The 20,383-nt window shown below is 39.1% G+C and overlaps 1 protein-coding gene across 1 annotated transcript in view; it reads left to right on the top strand.

Annotated features, from left to right (window-relative positions):
- Positions 1-399: 399 nt before the first annotated feature.
- Positions 400-20,383, top strand: part of CNKSR3 (CNKSR family member 3) — a 73,218-nt gene continuing 53,234 nt past the window's right edge. Inside the window, exon 1 of the mRNA XM_015822143.1 lies at positions 400-568. Coding sequence (XP_015677629.1) covers positions 517-568 — 52 coding nt within the window. The 5' untranslated portion in view covers positions 400-516. The remainder of the gene's footprint in view (positions 569-20,383) is intronic.

Below are 20,383 nucleotides of genomic sequence, written 5' to 3'. Positions count from 1 at the left end.
TACACCCGCCGGAACAGCGGAGCAAGGAGCCTGCGTGGGCACCGCCGGGCCGGCCTTTTTGCCTTTCAGGAGTTTCGTTCCAGCCCCCGCGCAGAGCTCGAGGTTGAAAGAGCTGCGAAAAACGGGCGGGTCCCCACAACTACAACCAATTCCCCCCCCCCTCCTTTTGGTAACTTGAGCCGGAGCCCTTCCGTCCTGCAGGGGGCGCGAGAGAAACGAAGCCCCGGAGCCGCCAAGGGCGAGAGAGGCAGCGCCTCTGCGCGGCTCTCCTGGCAAGAGTGCCAAGCACGTGGAGGAGGGGCTGGACGCGCAGGAGAGGCAGGCCTGGGCCCGAAGGGCGGAGCTGAGAGGGCGGGTGGCTCGCGGGCTGCCCGCTCGGATGGGAGCCCGAAAGGGGGAAATCCGTGGCTGGGAACAGAGAGGAAGGAGCTAGTTGGAGCTCCGGGCGGCTGTCCCTTGCTGGAATCCGGATCCGCCGGGTGGTGGGGGAGAGCAACGGCTGGACCGAGGAAGAGGATGGAGCCCGTAACCAAGTGGAATCCTAAGCAAGTTGTGGAGTGGACCAAGGGTAAGAAAATAGGACTCCGGCTGCTCCTCCGCGCTTGGATCTTTCTCCTGCGCAGCTGTTTCCTTAGGATGCTTCCAGCCCTCTTCTGCTTCTCTCCAAACTTTCTCTTGCTAACCTCCCATCTTTGTTCCTTCTTTTTCCCCGGGTCGCCGGATCTCTCCTGCCGCCGATTCCCTCGGTTCTGCCGAGGACGTGTTCAACTCGTCTGCTCCGGAGGGACCGTGCCTGCAAATTGTTTGTCGCTGTTAACCTGAAAAAAGGGCTTTGCAAAACCCGAGTTCCTTGGCTACGAGCAAAACACACGCGCGCGCACACGTTCGCTGCACTATCTAGTAGTAGACGAACTCGCCTCCCGCGCGGGTAAACAAATGAGCCAGCGGGCCCCGAGCGCCTTATAAGCAGTTTGGGATGGAGCCGACCGCGAGACTTTTGATGTTCATGCAAAAAGCACACTCCGCCAAGCGTTGGCCGGAGTTAGTGAAGAACGCGTGTCCGTTGCACGTTGGGCGCTCTTGAAGGATAGTGGGGCATAGCGGTTCATTGAAGGCGAAGATATAAATCTTCAACGACCCCCTCTACCCGCCTATAAGCTCCCAGTTAGTGCTTGAAGCGAAGCAGGGTTCAAAAACGGCCAGGACCGCAAAAGATGTGCGTCACTGGAGCCTGAGAAATGCACGAGATTCCAGAGCTTCCCTTTTAAACGGATGTCCTGTTAGTAATTGAGGGGTGTTTAAAGAAATAAATAAGTTATCTTGCTTATTAACTGCAAAATGGTGAGATGGTAGGTTTTGCAGCTACCTCCTAGGTAAAATGCCAGTCTGAACGCAGCCCAATGTGCTTCTGGCCAAACATGCAGTGCTCCAGAACATTTTCAACTTTAGGCGCCACTTGTTTCTAAGAGAAAAGTGAATGCTAAGGGTGCATTAGTTGGTTGGCAGCATTCCCGAACCTTTATAAACACTCATTCTTCCTCCCTCCCCCCAAATAATGCACCATCTGTGTGTTTAGATCAGGCTGGTGCTAGCTGGATGTGCTGAACCACACACCATTTTGATAATTTTGAGCCAGCTGTCAGGAGTGGTCCTGTTGGATTGGAGATAATGGGGAATGTATCAATTTGGGGAAGACTGGCTAGGCAGCACAGCATAGGTTAAGGATGAGTGCAATCCTGATATTGCAAAAATGCTTTTTTTTAAGGACTTCTGCTTTTTTGATAAGTAGTTTTCTTTGATCTGGTTCAGCTTCTTGGATATTTGGTTCAGGATATTTATCAACTATTTGGTATTGTCAAGACCTTGATTAATAATAAACAATCTTGAGTTGTGCTGTAGAGCGTTCCTAGTTTTCTCTCCACTATTTTCTAACTCTAATTCAGTATCCATGAATATTGGATATTCAGCACAGTGAGAAAATTATTTTGTATCCAGAACCTAAAAAAATAAATGAAAGATACATTTAATGTAGTGACTGCAAATAAGGACTCTCAAAGGTCACTGGGTTAAAAGAGTACTATAATTTTAATTATTCACTTGAAGTCATTATTTTGAAAACTTTGAAAGGAAAACAAAAGGATGTGTATCCCAGTCAGAAACCATTATCTGTGCCTCTATCTTTTTGTATTTTTGTTACATGGGCTCTTAGGTTACCACTAAAACATCTTTTGATTTGTCTCACTTTTATATTTCATTCAGGTTGAATTGAATGTTAATCCTTTTATTTTTCCCCTTTGCACTTGTACACCACTTATGCCTGGCCTATTAAAAGAGTACATGTGATATTTCCATTTAAAATGTTCATTTAAAATGTCTTTCAGACATGTGAAAATATATGTAAATCACTCTGAATAGATAATGATCTGAAAACTTTCAAAATTTGTTTTTGTAAATGGAGTCTTGGAATATTTATCTGGCTCCTGTATCATTACAGGCTATGACAAGTGGTTAAAAATCGCCATAGCTTGCATGAAAATGGATGCTATGGCTCTGAAAAAGCTTGTGCTTCTTTTGTGGCTTTATCCTTTGTCTCATATGTGAGAGGTCCCTTTTAGAGTTTCTTGGTCCTTCTGTGCGTATCTTCCTTTTGCTGGAAAAAAAAACCTCTTCAAAAGAGAAATTATGGAAGGTTTTTAAAGGAGAGGCGAAGGAAGAAAGGGGGAAATAAGAGACAATTGGATGGAGGAACTTTCTCTCTATATAAAAGGGAAATTTGCCTGTTTTGGCATGCTGCTTTAAAAAGGGAATTGAATATTTCACAGCTGATCTTGTACCAGGCTAGATAACAATGCAGGCAGCTGCATCCCAACAGAAATCTGAATTTCTGAGTTTCCATTAGTGTAACAGCTCCTACCATAGGAAAGGTACCATCACTCTGGATGGGTTACAGATCAGTTAAGGAATAAGAGCTCAATATGTCCACAGTTTGCTGGGTCTGCATTGTCACAAGTCCATCAGCTACTTTTGATTCTTCATAGAAAAGTCATGTCAGAAGGACAGGCTAAACATTTGCACTATATGACTATGACATAATTCCCTTTAATTGTGTGGTATGGCCCATTTTGGCCTAGGACAGTGTTTCTCAACCTTGGCAACCCTGAAGATAATTCAGCCCCTAGAATTCCCCAGCTAGCACGATGGTTAGGGAATTCTGGGAGTTGCAATCTGCACAACTTCAAATTGCCCAGGTTGAGAAACACTGGTCCAGTGGATTGCATGAACCAGTCTGTTGTGGATTATAAATAATGGCTTTGTGTAATATATGAAAACAGTCTGTGACTGGGTTGATGCAACAGTCTAAGTCCAAGTTGGCTGGTTTATTTGCATCTTAGCAAACTACATGAATCAATATTTACGTTTCAGAGTGTTACATATACTAGTTAACTGTAGTTTATTTAGTGAATTGTAATCTATCTGGCCAAGCATCTTGTGTGAATTCAGCTGTTTTATATGTACAGTTATTAATTAATATTCCAAAGTGAGAAATCTGTTTTTTTTAAACAGCATTAAACTCATTTATAGCAATGTTATTTCCTTACTTAAAAATTTGTAGCTGGGGTTCTGTCTCATGTTAAGTCACGATGGGTTTTAATCATAGTTTATTGAATGAACAATAGCAATGTTTCAGTTGTATTTTTAACAATGATTTTCGGGACAATGGCTGGGTTCACCCTATTGTAACAATAGTTCAGCCACATAGATGGCATCAGCGTTTTTCTGGGAAAGTTTCCAGCCACTTAGAAAACATACAGTCACCAAAGCATACTTAGAGCCTTTTCAGGGTGGGAGTTCATTTGTAATCCTGAAAATAGTCCATCTGGATAACTCAGTCCACAGAAGGGAGGCTTCAGTCTTCTCTCTGCATTGTTAGTTAAATAAACTGCACAAAAGTAGTTTGTTTAACTACAAGGTCACAGCAGCTATAGCTTCATTTATCCCTTGTACAAACCAAAATGAATAAAACCCATCTGATTATATTATTAGCACAATGTGAACACGGACATTGAGAGGAAGAATTATTTTATACCGGTAGTTATAGCTACCTTTATATTTTAAGTATCTGACCAGCATTATGTGCTAGTGGTCCCACACAGTGTCAGTTAAAAGAAAACATTCTCCAATTTGTTTCATGGAGAAACAATGCAGTATATGCAAAATGCATTCAGAACAGATTTGAAATTATACATAGCCATAAGATATTGTTATTTTGTGATTAGAAAATAATTTTGATTTTTTTTCTAGTCCACATTCTGCAAACCAGAGAACCTAATACAATATGCATGTTATAAGCATGAATTATGCAAATGTTACTGGTCCAGTTAGATAGTGATCTGTTTATACAAGAGCTGCATTCAATGGTTTATTTAAGTGTCACTGTAAGAGATAAGGTATCTGTTCCGGTTACAAAATAATTTATCAACAGAAAGGACTCAAGTATTTCACTGGAGCATTCTCAGTTTAAGTTTCACTGTAGTCATGAGACTTAGTAAGTGACCTCTGGCTACTTTCTTTTTTACAGTTTTGCTGTTTCTCTTTGCTGTCCTTTCTGCAAAATAGCAATATATTGCATTATGCCATGATCAGATGTCTACCCTCTACTCCAAAATAGGTCTCTATTATTCTAAATTGGGAAGTATTATGGGAGATGTACAGTTTGAAGGGCTTTAGGTTCCTTTATTCTGAGCAATTCTTAAAACAAATTTCTTAAGTCTCATGCTGGGATATGAACCCACACCTCTTGTCACCACCAGCCAGCCTGGAGAGCATTCATTATTGGCAGGATCATAATTTGTATACATAATGTACAATTTAAAAGAAAAAAGATTTGAAGAGAAATGGAATTTGAGAGTTAGGAGGAAAATTTGAGAACTACAGTTTGTATAGCAATAGCACTTAGACTAATATACTGCTTCACAGTGCTTTACAGGCCTCTCTAAGCGTTTTACAGAGTCAGCCTATTGCCCCCAACAATCTGGGTCCTCATTTTACCGACCTTGGAAGGATGGAAGGCTGAGTCAACCTTGAGCAGGTGAGAATCGAACTGCCGAACTGCTGGCAACAGGCAATCAGCAAAAGTAGCCTGCAGTACTGCATTCTGACCACTGTGCCACCACAGCCCCGCCTTCAGCTAAGAAGGGAAAGGAAACTTAATCCTTCCTTAAGCCTCATACCTTCAGATACAAATCTGTATCTTTGACTGAATGTATTGGACTTGCAATCCATAAAACAAGGAACTCCAATCAGAGTAAAACATGGAAATCTGTGTGGGTCTGAAAGTGTTGTAGCCTTAGAGATAAGCTTCACTTTCCTTATCTGTAAGCAGACTTTCACTTGCACCACAATGTAAGCATGAATCCATTTGTACATCTCCGCTATGGATGCAATGCAGGCTTTTTTTTTAAATCATCGGCACTCTTCGCTACTTTCCCCAAAGTTTGTTATTTCTACTAATAGAGAGAGCCACTTCGGTGTAGTGGTTAAGGGGCTGGCCTAGAAACTGGGAGACTGTGAGTTCTAGTCCCACCTGAGGCATCAAAACTGGCTGGGTGACCTTGGGCCAGTAATTTTCTCTCAGCCCAACCTACCTCATAGAGTTATTGTGAAGAAAAAGAGGAGGAGGAGAAACATTTTGTATGTTTGCTGCTTTGCATTATTTAGACAAGTAATAAAGGTGGAAACAAAATCCAATAAATAAAATAAGATGGGTGATATATCCTTAACATTGTTGCTGGACTGCAGTAGTCATCTCTCTCTGATACTGGCCATGCTGGGTAAGGTTAATGAAAATTATAGTTCAGAAAGGCCAACAAAAACTTGCAGTATTAATCAGTTTTGGTCAACACATTACAAAAAAGATGTTGAGACTTTGGAAAAAATGCAAAGAAGAACAATAAGATGATTAAGGGCTTGGAGACAAAAACATGAAGAATTGGGTATGGCCAGTCTAGAGAAAAGAATGACTAGGGGTGACATGATAGCAGTATTCCAGTATTTGAGGGGCTGCCACAAAGAAGAGGGGGTCAACTTATTTTCCAAAGCTCCAGAGGGCAGGACAAGAAACAATGGATGGACATTAATCAAGGAGAGAAGCAACCTGGAATTTAGGAGACACTTCCTAACAGTGAGGACAATTAACAGCTTGCCTTCAGAAGTTGTAGGTGCTTCATCACTGGAAGTTTTTACAAAAAGACTGAAATGGTAGAGTCTTCTGCTTGAGCAGGGGGTTGGATTGGAAGACCTCCAAGGTCTCTTCCAGCTCTATTCTGATTGAATCTCTGTCCTAGATGAAAAAAAGTCCTTCATATTTGTTGTAATATGTACTTTGACTTGCTTTCCTCTGCTGTTTATTGAAGCTGATCTTCCACCGATTAAGGGTAGGACTAACTGCACTCTATGATTTTAATTCATTGCTTTTGGATTTCATAGGAACCATTTAAAACCAAGTCAACAGCTGGCTAATTACGTTGGTGTTAAGTTACATTTTAAATTGTGTAAGTTAAGAACAGGCTGTTATCTCAGCTTTGATTTCCATCTACAGTTCTTACATTTTCATTGTACTTGGTCAAAGTGAATGCTATACATGAATGTTACTGTTTTTTTTTTAAATGAGAAGTAGAATTCTTGGTAATACAGAGTACAAAGCAATATTTTGAAGTGGCATTTAAGAGTAAAGAAGAAAACACTTTGCAGGTTGGAAAGAAGCAGTTGGCTCACACATTAAGCTAAACCATTATGTGGTTTGTTTGGTTTTGGATTTTGGTGATGTGCAAACTGATCCATTAGTACTTAAATCTAAAGGACAAAAAGATTGAGCCCCCTTCCTTGTTCAACAAATAAAAGTTTATTCATCCAGTGTTAGAAATCCTGTTTTAAAAATCGCAGATTAATATTATGATGTTTCACAGCCTTTTGTCAGGTGCAAAAGAGCAGGACCACATGTGAAGTTAACAGTTAAAATGATTTATTATTACTCACGCCTATGCACAAGGATCTACTTAACTAACAGTTAATCTACTGAACTAATTTAGGTCAGCTCTATTTTGGTGCTTGGCACTAGATAAGCATCAACAGCATTCAAGAGGTGTTGGACTTTGATTGTGATTACATAACAATTCTAGGCTGATTCCTCTTTTCATGCCAGCCCCAGGTTCTGCCACTCTTTCTCCTACACCTTTCTAGATAATTAAAGAGTGTCCTGTTGAAGAAAGTATAACAGGTGTTCCTACTAAACTTCACTTGCTGGGCTAGTGCCCACCAGGTTATGTTGTGAGAGCTTTTCCTAAATTCTAAAGGTTTATTGCTCAGGTTCCTGGCATGGCACCTGGGAATGAAAAAAAATGTCTATCATTATGTCTCTTTCTCCCTGCCAAGCGCCTTCTCCTACCCCAGTTTACCTTTTTAAGGTCTTTTTAGAGCTTTGCATGCATTGAAAATGATTCACAAGGTCTTTAATCCTCATCTGAGTACAGCAACTCTTTGTAACTTTTTTCCAGACACTCCCAGAAAAAAAAAGGGATTGCCTTAATGAATATATATTGTGCTTCTGTGAAGTCAGAAGCACTGTTTCCAGATTATTTTTGAAGCCCCACTTTTTTTTCTGTACGAAAAATGAATGGTGCTTCAGATCCCAAATGAGTATACTTGTTATATGTGCCAGTAACTGGATTTTTTTCCTGGGGTCATTTGGTAGCCACAGGGAGCCAGGAAAATACACATCTGATTTGAGGGATAAGGCAGTGATATGTGGCTGCCATGTCTTCAATTCAAATTCATATTTTCTGGGGACTGTGAGCCCCAGAGCCACATCCACACCAGTTCTGAAGCATTTATCCTGCTCTGTATCTCAGAAGCTCACATAGCTAGAAAATAGTATACTTTAGAACAGAACACCAGGCTGAAGCAAAGCTTGTATTTCCAACAGTGCTTTTATATTCCCATAGACCAGGGGTAGGTAACCTTGGCTCAGGAATTCTGGGAGTTGAAGTCCACGAGTCATAAAAGAGCCAAGGTTGCATACCCCTGCCATAAACTGATAACTGGTAGCATTTGTAGAAAATAAAGTGACATGTGGCAACAAAGACTTTGTCTTCTCCTTTATAATTGGCCAGACATGCCCTGGCACTCTCATTTTGGGAGAGTGCTTATGACATGCTGTCAAAATCCAAATGTGCCCCTGGTTCATGCTTTTATCAGTCATTCCTGATTTAGTCCCCTCTAGAGAAATCTGGATTGTGTGTTCAACCTCAATATGGTTTCCCCTCCTGTTCTTGATGGGCATTATAATCTGTGTTCTTCTTTTTTTGGTTGGGTGATTTACTAAATTTGTTTTTTTTAAAATATAACTTATTATTCTGCAAAATATGAAATATAAAACACAAATAAATAAGAAAAAGAAAGAAATAGAAAAAGGGTAACTTCCAACTTTCTTCAGTACAGTTACAGATATAAAATACATTAATCTTTTGATCCAAAGTTCAATATTACACAATCACACACAATTCTAATTGGCAAATCCCAAAATTAATATAACATTGCTTTTGGTTTTAGCAAAAAGTCAAAAGTGTTTCCACATAGAAACAAAGCTAACAAAGTCTTTTCTTTAATTAAGGTATTTAATTCTGCCATCTCGGTTGGTTCCATTAACTTTACCATTCTGGGAATCTTAAGTCTTTCCATCTCTGTATCACGCATCCTTCTTCATCCGTGGGAACAAACCAGGAACGAGTTGACAAGCAGTTTTATTCTGTGTAGTAATAAAGTCAGTGCTGGCAGTGATCTGCTCCCAGCGCTTTACATAGCCTCCCCCACCCTGCAGTTCCACCCCCAATCAACACGCCAGCATCCGGCCTTCGGATGTAAAAAGCAGCATTCCAACGCCCGGCCTCCTTCCTGCCGCTCTTTGATTCAGGTGTGTGTCCCAATGGTGTCTGCTCCGGCTGCTCCTGCCTGGAGTGGCGTTGCCAGGACTCCTTCTGCTGATGGACGCATCCTGAGCCCTGTGCCGCCAATCCAGAGTCATGGGGCTGTTACGGCTCTCCCCCACGCTGGTAAGCTGACCCAGAAGCCGGCTCTCTCCCACGCCGGTTAGCCGACACAGAAGCGGCAGGCTGTTGGGCTTCTGTAGGATGCCCGCCCATTGGCGACGTCGTCGCGCCGCATCCTGCGCCGCCAGTAAACTTGAGCCGAAACCGGAGCCTGCTGTGATGAAGCGCCGACCAGCCGACCCTTCCAGCCGCCGACGGGTCATCCTGGTGCATGCCGCCGACGCCCGTGGTCCATGCCCGGTCGGCCCTGCAGAGCTGACAATGCCGGAGCCTCACACCGCCCGGTGTGTCTTTCAGAAGTGATAAAGAGAAGCCTTATCCATCTGTATAGCCCAAGACATTCAGACACATCTTGTGAGAGCATTATACAGCATAAGTATCCCATCGAGCGTATAGTCAAGGCCATGGTTTTCCCAGTTGCAATGTATGGCTGTGAAAGTTGGACCATAAGAAAGGCTGAGCGCAAAAGAATTGAGGCCATTGAACTATGGTGCTGGAGAAGAGTCCTGCGAGTCCCCTGGACTGCAAGGCAATCAATCAAACCAGTCAGTCCTAGAAGAGATCAACCCTGACTGCTCTTTAGAAGGCCAGATCCTGAAGTTGAAACTCAAGTATTTTGGCCACCTAATGAGAAGGAAGGACTCACTGGAGAAGAGCCTAACGCTGGGAAAGATTGAGGGCAATAGAAGAAGGGGACGACAGAGAATGAGGTGCCTGGATGGAGTCACTGAAGCAGTAGGTGTGAGCTTAAATGGACTCCAGAAGATGGNGACTGCTCTTTAGAAGGCCAGATCCTGAAGTTGAAACTCAAGTATTTTGGCCACCTAATGAGAAGGAAGGACTCACTGGAGAAGAGCCTAACGCTGGGAAAGATTGAGGGCAATAGAAGAAGGGGACGACAGAGAATGAGGTGCCTGGATGGAGTCACTGAAGCAGTAGGTGTGAGCTTAAATGGACTCCAGAAGATGGTAGAGGACAGGAAGGCCTGGAGGAACGTTGTCCATGGGGTCGCGATGGGTCGGACACGACTTTGCAACTAACAACAACAAATTCCCTTGAGAGAGGCTCAGTTCACACCCTAAGGATTCTCTTGAGAATTCTGGGATGGAGAGTGGACTTCCCAAGATGAAAATACTTTAGGAATGTATCAGCTAAAGGAAATATTGAGAGTGACTACATTGATTTTTGTGTTTTGGAACAACTAAATGAGAGCTGCTAAAGCCCATCTGCTTTTTTTCTTTTTTTGTAAAGATGTGCCTATCTAAACACGCTATCCTTTGAAACCTGTTTGTTTCAAAAGCATTCAAACAAGCATTCCCTCTAGTTGAATCATTAATTTGAAAAAAAAGATTCTATTGTTTGCTTTCTAAGCAAATGTATCAAGGCTTGGAAATTTTAATTTTTGAGAAAGTTTATATTGGCCTGTTTTTCTAAAAACTTTGCAAAAATGTCTACTTGTGTTCTCAAAAATAAGCCTTAATGGTCTCAGATCGTAAGTTGCTATAGTATTCCTTTCATGATACATATGGAAAATGATATTTCATTACAACCTTCTTGCAAATGAGCACATCCAGATGAATTGGAACTCCAACTCCCAGAATTCCCAGCAGAACCTCTGAGTATTGGGATCTAGCACATCTGGAGGACAGCAGTTTGGGAAAGATTAATTAACAGCAATTATTTTGAATAAATTTTGCATTCACAGTTGCTAATCTGCAGCATATGTTTTTAAAGGATAGCCAAACTTGTCTGCCAACCCTTTTCTCTGATAAGTTACCATATGGGTGGGTTGAGAGTTCTTCTGGAGAAAGAGATTAATCTGTGTGTTTTGTCACATTAACAAAATTCACAACCAAAGATGGTAAAACTTACATATTAATGAGACTTGAGGGCTTGCTAAAGGAAGTTTTGCATGTGAATCAAGATGGAAAGAATATGTGATGCAGCTACAACAGTTACATGTTGGTGTGTCAACATGTTGATGTGTTGGTGTTAAGGCTGCTAGTAGCCTTAAATGTCCATTTAAATCTGGGGCATGGACAAGATTGTTTTTTTTTTTTTTACTTAATAGCAATAGCACTTAAACTTATATACCCACTTCACAGTGCTTTACCACCCTCTCTAAGCAGTTTACAGAGTCAGCACATTGCCCCCAACAATCTGGGTCCTCATTTTACTGACCTTGGAAGAATGGAAGGCTGAGTCAACCTTGAGCTGGCCAAGTCAGCAGAATTAGCCTGAAATACTCTATTCTAACTACTGCGCCACTTAAAATGGACTGTTTAGTATGATATCGTATTTGAAGCAGTTAAAGGATTTTTTTGGCTTTATCATTCTGCTAGATTGCCTTAGCAAAAGTAATTTGAGGTGGCCTCCAAGCCACTTTTGTTGTTCTTAAAAGCTCCTCCAACCACAACTGCCGAAACTCAATAGCTTCGTTGTTTGTCATTTATTTATTACATTTATATGGCTACTCAACTCACCAAAAGTGACGTGAGGAGTGTACATCAAAAATATAAACAATAAGCAGATCAAAAAGTATAAGGCATAAAGATATTAGATATTAACAGCAATAATGGAACCATCTCAAGATTTTGTTGGTGCCCTGGGACCCCCAGGCCTGATGTCATATTCAAGTTTTGAAGTCTTGAGGGACTTCCAGAAAATAGAGATGCTGCTTTGGGGAGGGAGGGGATGTTCCATAAGATGGATGCCCATTTTGAATGGGAAGCATACAAGAACTGTAACGTAAGCCTCCTATATTTTAAATGAAGAAAACTACCTCAAATGTGGATTCATCGTGACTTAAGAAATTTCCAGCTCTGCCTGTTGCATCATTGATAGCTCTTTCTTCCAAATATTTCACACAACCACTGGACGCTACAAAGGTTCTCCATCATTTATCTGAGCTAAAGTCTCCTCTGAATAAAGTTGCTTCCTGGTGATCTCATAGGTACATCTACTGAATGTAGTTTTCTTTACAACTGGACCGAAGTAATTCACTCTTTCTATTTTCTGGGAAAGGAATTTTATTGATTGATTGATTAAGTTGGTTGACTGACTGACAGATTGATTGATTGCCATCTCAGAGTAGTTCAATTTCCCAATTGCTAATCAGTTACTATCCTACTTAGTTTTTTAATATTTGATCAGGCCAGTAAATCCTTGCTCTTACTTACGATACCTTTATTTTGATATTGGTTGGATTTAAACATTGTCCTAGACCCCAGTGCATTTTAAAATGCAGAATGCAGAAAGCACTGTGATAAACAGTGGTTATTTATGAAACCTGGTTGCGATACATGCTTGCATTAGTGAACATTGACATTCCCAACTTTTCTATTTTGTGGTGGAGGATTGTACACTAGCCTGTTTGTATAATGCAATACGATATTACTGGCAAATGATAATATAAACATCTTGGGAAATAGGCAGAAGGGCAATCCCCTGGTGTTACAAAAGGTATAATTAGGACCTGCAAGAGTCTTAATAAATTAGTTGTGAAACTGCATCTGGGTCAGCTGTGTGGTTTGGTTCCTATGTTTGTGACTGAGCTCGCACAGAGTGCTCAACTATCACTTCTTTAACCACACTTTAAACAATAATTGGCTGGATAGCAATAAAATAAAATTCATCATGGCTTAATGGAATATATGAATTTAGCCTGTATCTCTGTGAGACAGCTTCTTGTTGGTACTTACCTGCACTAAGTATCTGCGCAGACAGTTGTAATTGCTGCCTTGCTTTGGAATGAAAATGAAAAAAGCTATAGATGCTAATGCAGTCGGAGGTATCTATAGAATGCTTTATTCAAAACAACCCTTTCATATACTGATGTAATATTATGACATGTACAGTATACAAAGGAATGGAGCTTGCAGTGTGATTCTCCAATAGTGCTTTTATCATTTCCTTCTCCAACCCCTTCCCTTCCCACCTCTGGTCTTCATTTGACGTTTCATAGGTGAGATTGGTTAAGGTACAAGCCAAATTTAGATGGTAATCAGTATGACTTCCATAGGGTGCCCATATTAATCGGCTGTCAGCCTGTGAACAAATAGGCATTTCGCTGCCCCCCCTTTTATTTTTCTATTGGATGTGAATATCTTGAAAAATTGTGGAGTAAAAACTTGGAGCAAACTTTGGGCCAAATGAAATGGTGACTGGATTTAACACATGGACTGGCATTAATTATCCCTACTTTTGAATTTCCTATTTTATTGCCAGAAATGTTGACAGTATAATTGGGCTCTCTAAGTAAGGTAAAGTAGCAGATCCTAAAAAGTATTAAATAAAGTAGTATTAATACACAATAAAAATCTGTTAGATAATATGAAGTGAGAAGAACTAAAGATACAGTAAAAATGTTCTTTTCTTTAAAATACTTTTTCAATTAAATATGAATTTAATATATGCAAACAACTTAAAGTCTACACCAGTGTTTCTCAACCTTGACAATTTTAAGGCATGTGGACTTCAATGCTGGCTGTGGAATTCTGGAAGTTGAAGTCCACATGCCTTAAAATTGTCAAGGTTGAGAAACACTGGTCTATACATTATCTGTTTTTTTCAGACACATTCAAGTAAAGGCTTTTTTTTTCCTTTTCAGCAAAAATGGCCAGATGGGCAATTTTTGAATCAAGCATTTTAGATATATAAAAAGATAGTATGCATATATTTCTTAGTTGTTCCTCTTTGAATTGTCAATCAAAGGACACTACTTATAACACAGATATAAGATACTTTTTTTTTGGCTTTGCCTGCAGGAACCTGTACTTATATTTTTAGGTGTATAAAAAAATTCTTGGGATTGCTCAGATGGCATATGTGACCCTTTTATTTCCTCTTCGCAAACAATCAAGCAAGGAAGGTTAAATCAAGAGATAATAATCTGAGGTTATCCAATGAAATTATGGATAAGAGAAGGACTTGAACACAAGTCTCCTAATACTTTTTAGTTAAAGAGTCAGTGTGCTGCTTCAACTCAACAGTTCAAAATTAGGATTGTGCAGTGCTTTGAATTCAAAGGGAAAAAGCTGTTTTGGAGCACTGAAAAGGGGGTGTTTGTAGTATTTATTAACACCTTCTTAAACTAAATGTGTTTATGGTTGCTGTGCAATTATAGAAAGAAAAGATACAGTGTGCTTCAAAGCATCTCTTTCCCTTTGATTTTGAAGCACCGCATAGGCCTAACTCAAAGATGCTTTTTTAACGTTATTCCAAATAGGAACTGACTCAAAAACTCCCCAAAGTAAGCATATTTTACCATAAAGCTACAAAGTTACACAAATGGCTAGTTAGCGTTTACTGCCTCCTTTCTTTGAGACAATTACATCATAGCTTTTTCTTCCAAAAGTTGCAAAATTTATATGGGACAAAGATTAAAAAAGAAAAGAAAAGCTTGATTTCCTTGCATTCTGCATCACGATTGTTTAACTTGTGTTCCCAATTTGTGAGGGCACTTTCGCACACTCTCAAACTTTGAGAGATTGTTTTCCATCCTTTGACACTGAAAGCTAGCTCTGTTTCAGTTCTGCTGCAGAGAATTTCCTTTGTTTTCTTGAGTTCTCTCCCCCCCCCCTTAAAAACATGCTGAAGGATCTTTGTGTCATCAACCAGGAAAGTTGCTGATGGATAGCCTTCTTTCACGATATCAACTGCTATTCTCCAAAGGCCTAACCCAGGGGTAGGCAACCTTGGCTCTTTTATGACTCGTGGCTCAGGAATTCTGGGAGTTGAAGTCCACGAGTCATAAAAGAGCCAAGGTTGCCTACCCCTGGCCTAACCAATGAAAGTCAGATTGATACATTTAACAATTGGCATGAAACCATTCAGGATAGAATTTGGGTGTTCTGTTTCTATTTGATTTTGTTCAGTCACTATCCATTTTCCATTCTTGGAATAAAGTAAACTTTTTTTTAATGCAGGGGAAGAATAATTGTATCTTAACCATTTGGGTGTTGTTTAAGACTTTTGTGTTTTCAGGATGGGAAAAATTATAGCTTGTTTTCTTCATTAAGGAGTTTTTTCATATCCTTAGATTTCATCCCATAAAAGCTTATTACCTTTCAGTAATTATTTCTGTTGCAGGAAGAAAATTAAACGAACGGAATAGATTTCAGAGGTGAGGGAAGGTATCTGTTACATTTGAATATTGTGATATCCAAATGTATATAATTTATTTGCATAATTTATATCATATTACTTGAAACATTTTAGAGTATCTGGCAGAAGATATAGATGCATGCAAATAGTGTCAAAATTGAATTATGTCAGCCATAATTTCTCAATTTGCATGAAATGCCAGTTAATTAAAAGCTGTCTAGTTTGTTGTGTGGTTCAAAAAAGGAAATAAATGTATACATCCATTAACTTGTGCATTAGGCTGGTATACATTTTATCTTTGTAGACTTCAAATTAACATCAATTTGCATATTGCTTTAGGTTCTCTGAAATGTGGTTGGTCTGGTTTCTTGGGCCATCCAGTTCTTTTTGGTTATCAGGTAGAAGGCCCATAAGAAAGATGGTGGGAGCAACATCCTCCAGCGTTAGAGAGCGTTTCTTCTTTACTTAAATATGTTGTTCCATCTATATCTATCTATCTATCTATATAAATAAAAATGTAAATGTTCGTTTGTTCAAAATCTTAAATCTCCGAAAGTTCTTCACCAATTGCTTTGAAATTTTGACACAACCTTGCATTCGAATACGCACGTGTTTTTATATACGGTACCTACTATTATATAGATGTCACATATTATAGATGTCTAAACATATTAGAAACGTGCACTTTCTCTTTTCTTTCTTTTCCATTTAACCAGACTGAGCCACAGCAACGCGTGGCCGGGTACAGCTAGTTACTAATAAAGAGTAAGAGAAGTAGTAGAGGCTTGTAGTGGAACTTATCTGCATTAATAGCTTATGCCTGCTTTTAAGATGCAAATCTTTAATTACAGTATATAAGACACAGTATAATGGCAATACTCATATAATACATTTACTGAAATCCATTAAAAGTATTAGGTACAGCACAGTAAGCTTGGTTGGTTTTGAGGTTAGCTTTTTTTTGTGATCACTCATATTTAAATCAATGCATTTAGGAGACAACTTTCTTGTATGTCTAATCTCGTTTGGCCAAATAAAGGGTTAAGATTATGGTTCAATATATTGTGAAAAATCCAAAAAATAGCAGTGTTAAGAATGTTGCATTAGTATGGGCAATGATGTATAGCCGCTTACTACAACTCAGCAGATTCCAGATATTTTAGATCTGTAATTCTCGGAATTCTCAGCAATTGTAGCTTTTGCTAGCTGAGAAATCTGTGAGTTGATTCCCAACACATATGGAAGAAAGTATAAATATTTTTCAAACTATTGTACTGTATTGATAAAGTACTGTGACTAAGTGTAGCTTCATGGGCAATAGCCATCCTTCATAGGGATTAAGCAAAGTTCTTAGAACATGACCCCATTAGCTTGGGACATGTTTGTACCCTGAGAGAATACTAAGTGATTGTGTTACTTACTATTCTGGCTCCAGTTTTGCAAATATAGGGTTGTCATGCATAGTGTTGAAACTAACCATATGTTGAAATTACAGATTGCTGCCAGCTTGTTATCTATAGTTTCCTTGGATCTTTATTGTAAGGTTTTAAATTTATTAGTGAAGGACTACAGTACATGTCTTTCAACCATTTTAATTCAGTTTGGTGGAAGAGAAATGGGATTTAGTTTTTTCCTTCCAAACGATAAGAAGATTTTGCTGGATTTTTCACAAGTGAAGTGGAAGGCTCTTGGCTTAGTTATAAGGTGGGCATACTGTATATGAATATCCTTTTTAAAATAATCCTGTCATTTCTGCCTTTCCGTAGTTCAACTAAATTGTAAGGAATACATAATGAGGGAATTCCATATATAGGTCTTTCTTTGTTCAGGAAGCATGCAGCTACCATAACATCAGAGGGATGGAAAGATTTGTGACAAACAACAACAGAACCTATGCCTGATAATCTCTTGTCGGTTTACAGTAATCAGGGACAGTTAAAAAAATGTCTTTTACATTCCAAATCAACCTCAGGTGAATAAAAATAAAATCTCTTTTGGAGAAAACATTCAAGAATTTGGAAGACAGATTTGACATGGTATTAATGTCATTGATGCAAAGGAGAAAGGATGGCCAGTTTCAGATAATCGAATAGTCAGTGCTCCCATTGTTGCATTGTTTTGTCCTAGGGAATATTCATAACTTCCTGATCACCGTGGGAAAATAAAGCACCCTCAAATATGATCTCTGATCTGCATTTCATTGAATCCTCGGGGAGCTGCATGTACATTTTGCAGTCTTGTGAATCTCTCGTGAGTCTATCAGTTTCCATGGTTTGACGGATGTTGAAGTTAACTGAAAGGCTTCTGTCAACTAACCAATATTGTAGAACTGTTTAGTTAACTAACCACAAAAATATTCAACCTTGGCTGTCCATGGAATAATCATAGACGAGGGAGATTTTGGGAAGAGGGGAAAGTCAATAAAGTCCATCATGACTTTCCAGCCTATGTGAACAAGTATATGGGATTTGTAGTAATGACTGTACGGTAACTTAATCTCTTCCTAAGATACTGTTGCCTTGCCTTTGGTGTTATTAATAAGATTTAAGATTTTTTTTTAAAAAAAATATTTATTTGCATCTGGCCTTTATTACTTTTACAAATAAGTCAAGACAGCAAACATATTCAGCGCACTTTCCTCTATTTTTTTCACAACAACAACCTTATGAGGTGAGTTGGGCTAAGAGAGAGAGAGAGAGAGAGTGACTGACCCAAGATCAACCAGCCGGCTTTCATGGCTAAGGTGGGACTTGAACTCACAGTCTTCTGTTTTCTAGCCTAATGTCTTAACCATTAATTGGCAGGCAGCTGTAGATCTTGAATGAGGATGACATCCTTAGAGAGCTTAACTCAGTGCTGTCATGAAAACTGTGTGTAATTGTCATTGTTACCTCCTTTGCCAGAAGTGTGTTGTGAGTAGAACTAGTTGAGGCATGCCTAAAGAATGTAAATTAGAAACAAATCTGTCACCAGTAGGAGACAGTTTGTAAAAGACAGAGATTTTTAGAGGGAAAAAAGCAATGGGTTTGGATTAGCTTCATCAGAAATACTTCAAAAGGAAATGGAACATTTCCGTCAAGTCATATGGTCACTTGATTTAATCTCAGTGAGTATCATATGATCTGTGAATGTACATAAACTCAAGCTCCATTCCCCCTAAAAATGTGTGTGTGCCTGCTGACGAATAATAGTTTTAAATTTTTTTTACATTGATGTGAAACAGTTTTTATTGTTGACACAGATTCAAGGATTTCTTAATAAGAGTGAATGCTTGAAGCTTACTAAATAAGAGAGAAAGTTGATTTGTTTTTTTGAATACTTCAATGTGAATAGCTTGGAGATATAAAGTTGAAGATTTGATGTTTGGTGAAAGAATATCTATGGCCTGCATTGAATAATTGCTGAGTGTCTGCTGTGTGTAGGGTGGGATATGTATAGTACTACAGTAAAGTAACTTTTCCTGAGAAGAAGTGCAGGCTGCATACAGTATGATGGTCCGAATAGAGACAAGTCTGGTTTTTCTACTAAAAGTAATGTGAAGCTGGGATTGTCCCTCCATAGCCTGAAGTCAGAAATTGGTTTTTCTAAAGTTGAGAAAGCAAAAGAGCAAATAAAAAACTTCTTCTTATATCTGCAAATAGATTTCTATGAAATTCATGGGTACGCTATCTATAAAATTCCCAGCAACTCCAGTTAGTGTGGCCAGGAATAATAAATGCTGGGAGTTGTCATACAGCAACATCTGTAAGCAGCAGCTCTTTTCTCTGCTATCCAGAATAAAAGAAATACTGATTGAAAGGCATAGGGTGAGATTGGGATAATAAAATAGGTTTATATGCCATGTGGGGCACTAAAGAACTAAACAGTGGTTTTCAAGTATGGGCAGTTTGTGGCCCTCCAAATGTTGATTTGTTTTAACTTTCAGGAACCCTGCCTGGCATGACAGGTTATTAGATATGTTGAGGACTATTCTGAAACATCTAGAAGCTGAGGCAGTGTTTACATTTAGTTCAGAGCATGGAAGGGAAAAATAAATAATGTAAAGCATGGAAGGAGAAAATAGACTTATTTTGCACAAATGCATTTGGTATTTCTAAATGACAAAGTCATTCTCTTGTGGTTTATTTATAGTTTTTTGGCAATCTGAGCAAGTAACTATTCATGGAATGTACAGTGATTTCCAAGTTCTCAGATATATCTGCTTGGAAATTTAATTCATATATCTAATTTGACAAGCTTTTCTTTGAAAAAAAAAAGACAGTTTTAAGGCAGGCATGGAGGTCTTTCCTGAACTGTAACTACCACCATTAGCTTTGTCTGTTAAAGATACTGAGAAAATTAATCCCTTATGGTTCTCTCTCTTCCATGGCTAAGGGTGGATTTAGACCTGAGTCTTTCCAGTCCTAGTCAAGCACTTTAACCACTAGACTACACTACCTCTTGTTGCCTGCATTTTGTTTCAAATAGTATTTTTATAGAACAACATTCTCTTGAACTAAGCACAAATACTCAAAAAATTGATGGCTGAAAATATTCAGGATGACGTATAGCAAATATGATGGAAGGGCAGCCCCCCCCTTAAGCCATGAGTATGCTGGAATACTTTTCTTTCTGAATATTGTAAATTTAATTCAGAATTTTATTTTATTTTTTTACCATGCTCAATATAACAGTCCTTAAATGTTTTCAGAGTGTACATGATGATGTATTTTAAGCATTATTAAATATATATATATATATTATGCTGCCCTTCCCTACATAGAATTATAGATAATCCTCCACTTAGGTTCAAGTAGAGCCTTGTAATTTGATCATTAGTCAATGCTGTTGTTAAGTCAAATCATCATGTGACTTAACTCAAATTTATTACTATTTTTAATGATGTTCGTTAAGAGAGTCGTCATAGTTGTTAAGTGAATCTTGTGATTGTCAAGCAAATCATGTCGTATGTCTGAATCCATCTTATCCAATGGCCTTTTTTTTGCCAGAATATGGCAAAATATTGCAAAAGGCTGTCACATGACTAAAAGATGCTGCAACTGGTTGTAAATGTAAGCTGATTGCCAAGCACTCAAAGTGTGAACACATGATCATGGGGATGGTGCAGCAGTCATAATTTTGAGGATGGGTCATAAGTAACTTTTCTTTTTAGTCTCATAACTTTGAACAGTTCT

The sequence above is a fragment of the Protobothrops mucrosquamatus genome, unplaced genomic scaffold (genome assembly GCF_001527695.2).
Source record: "Protobothrops mucrosquamatus isolate PMUCROS unplaced genomic scaffold, P.Mucros_1.0 scaffold1476, whole genome shotgun sequence".
Classification (NCBI taxonomy): Eukaryota; Metazoa; Chordata; class Lepidosauria; order Squamata; family Viperidae; genus Protobothrops; species Protobothrops mucrosquamatus.
This window is presented reverse-complemented; position numbering and strand designations above follow the sequence as displayed.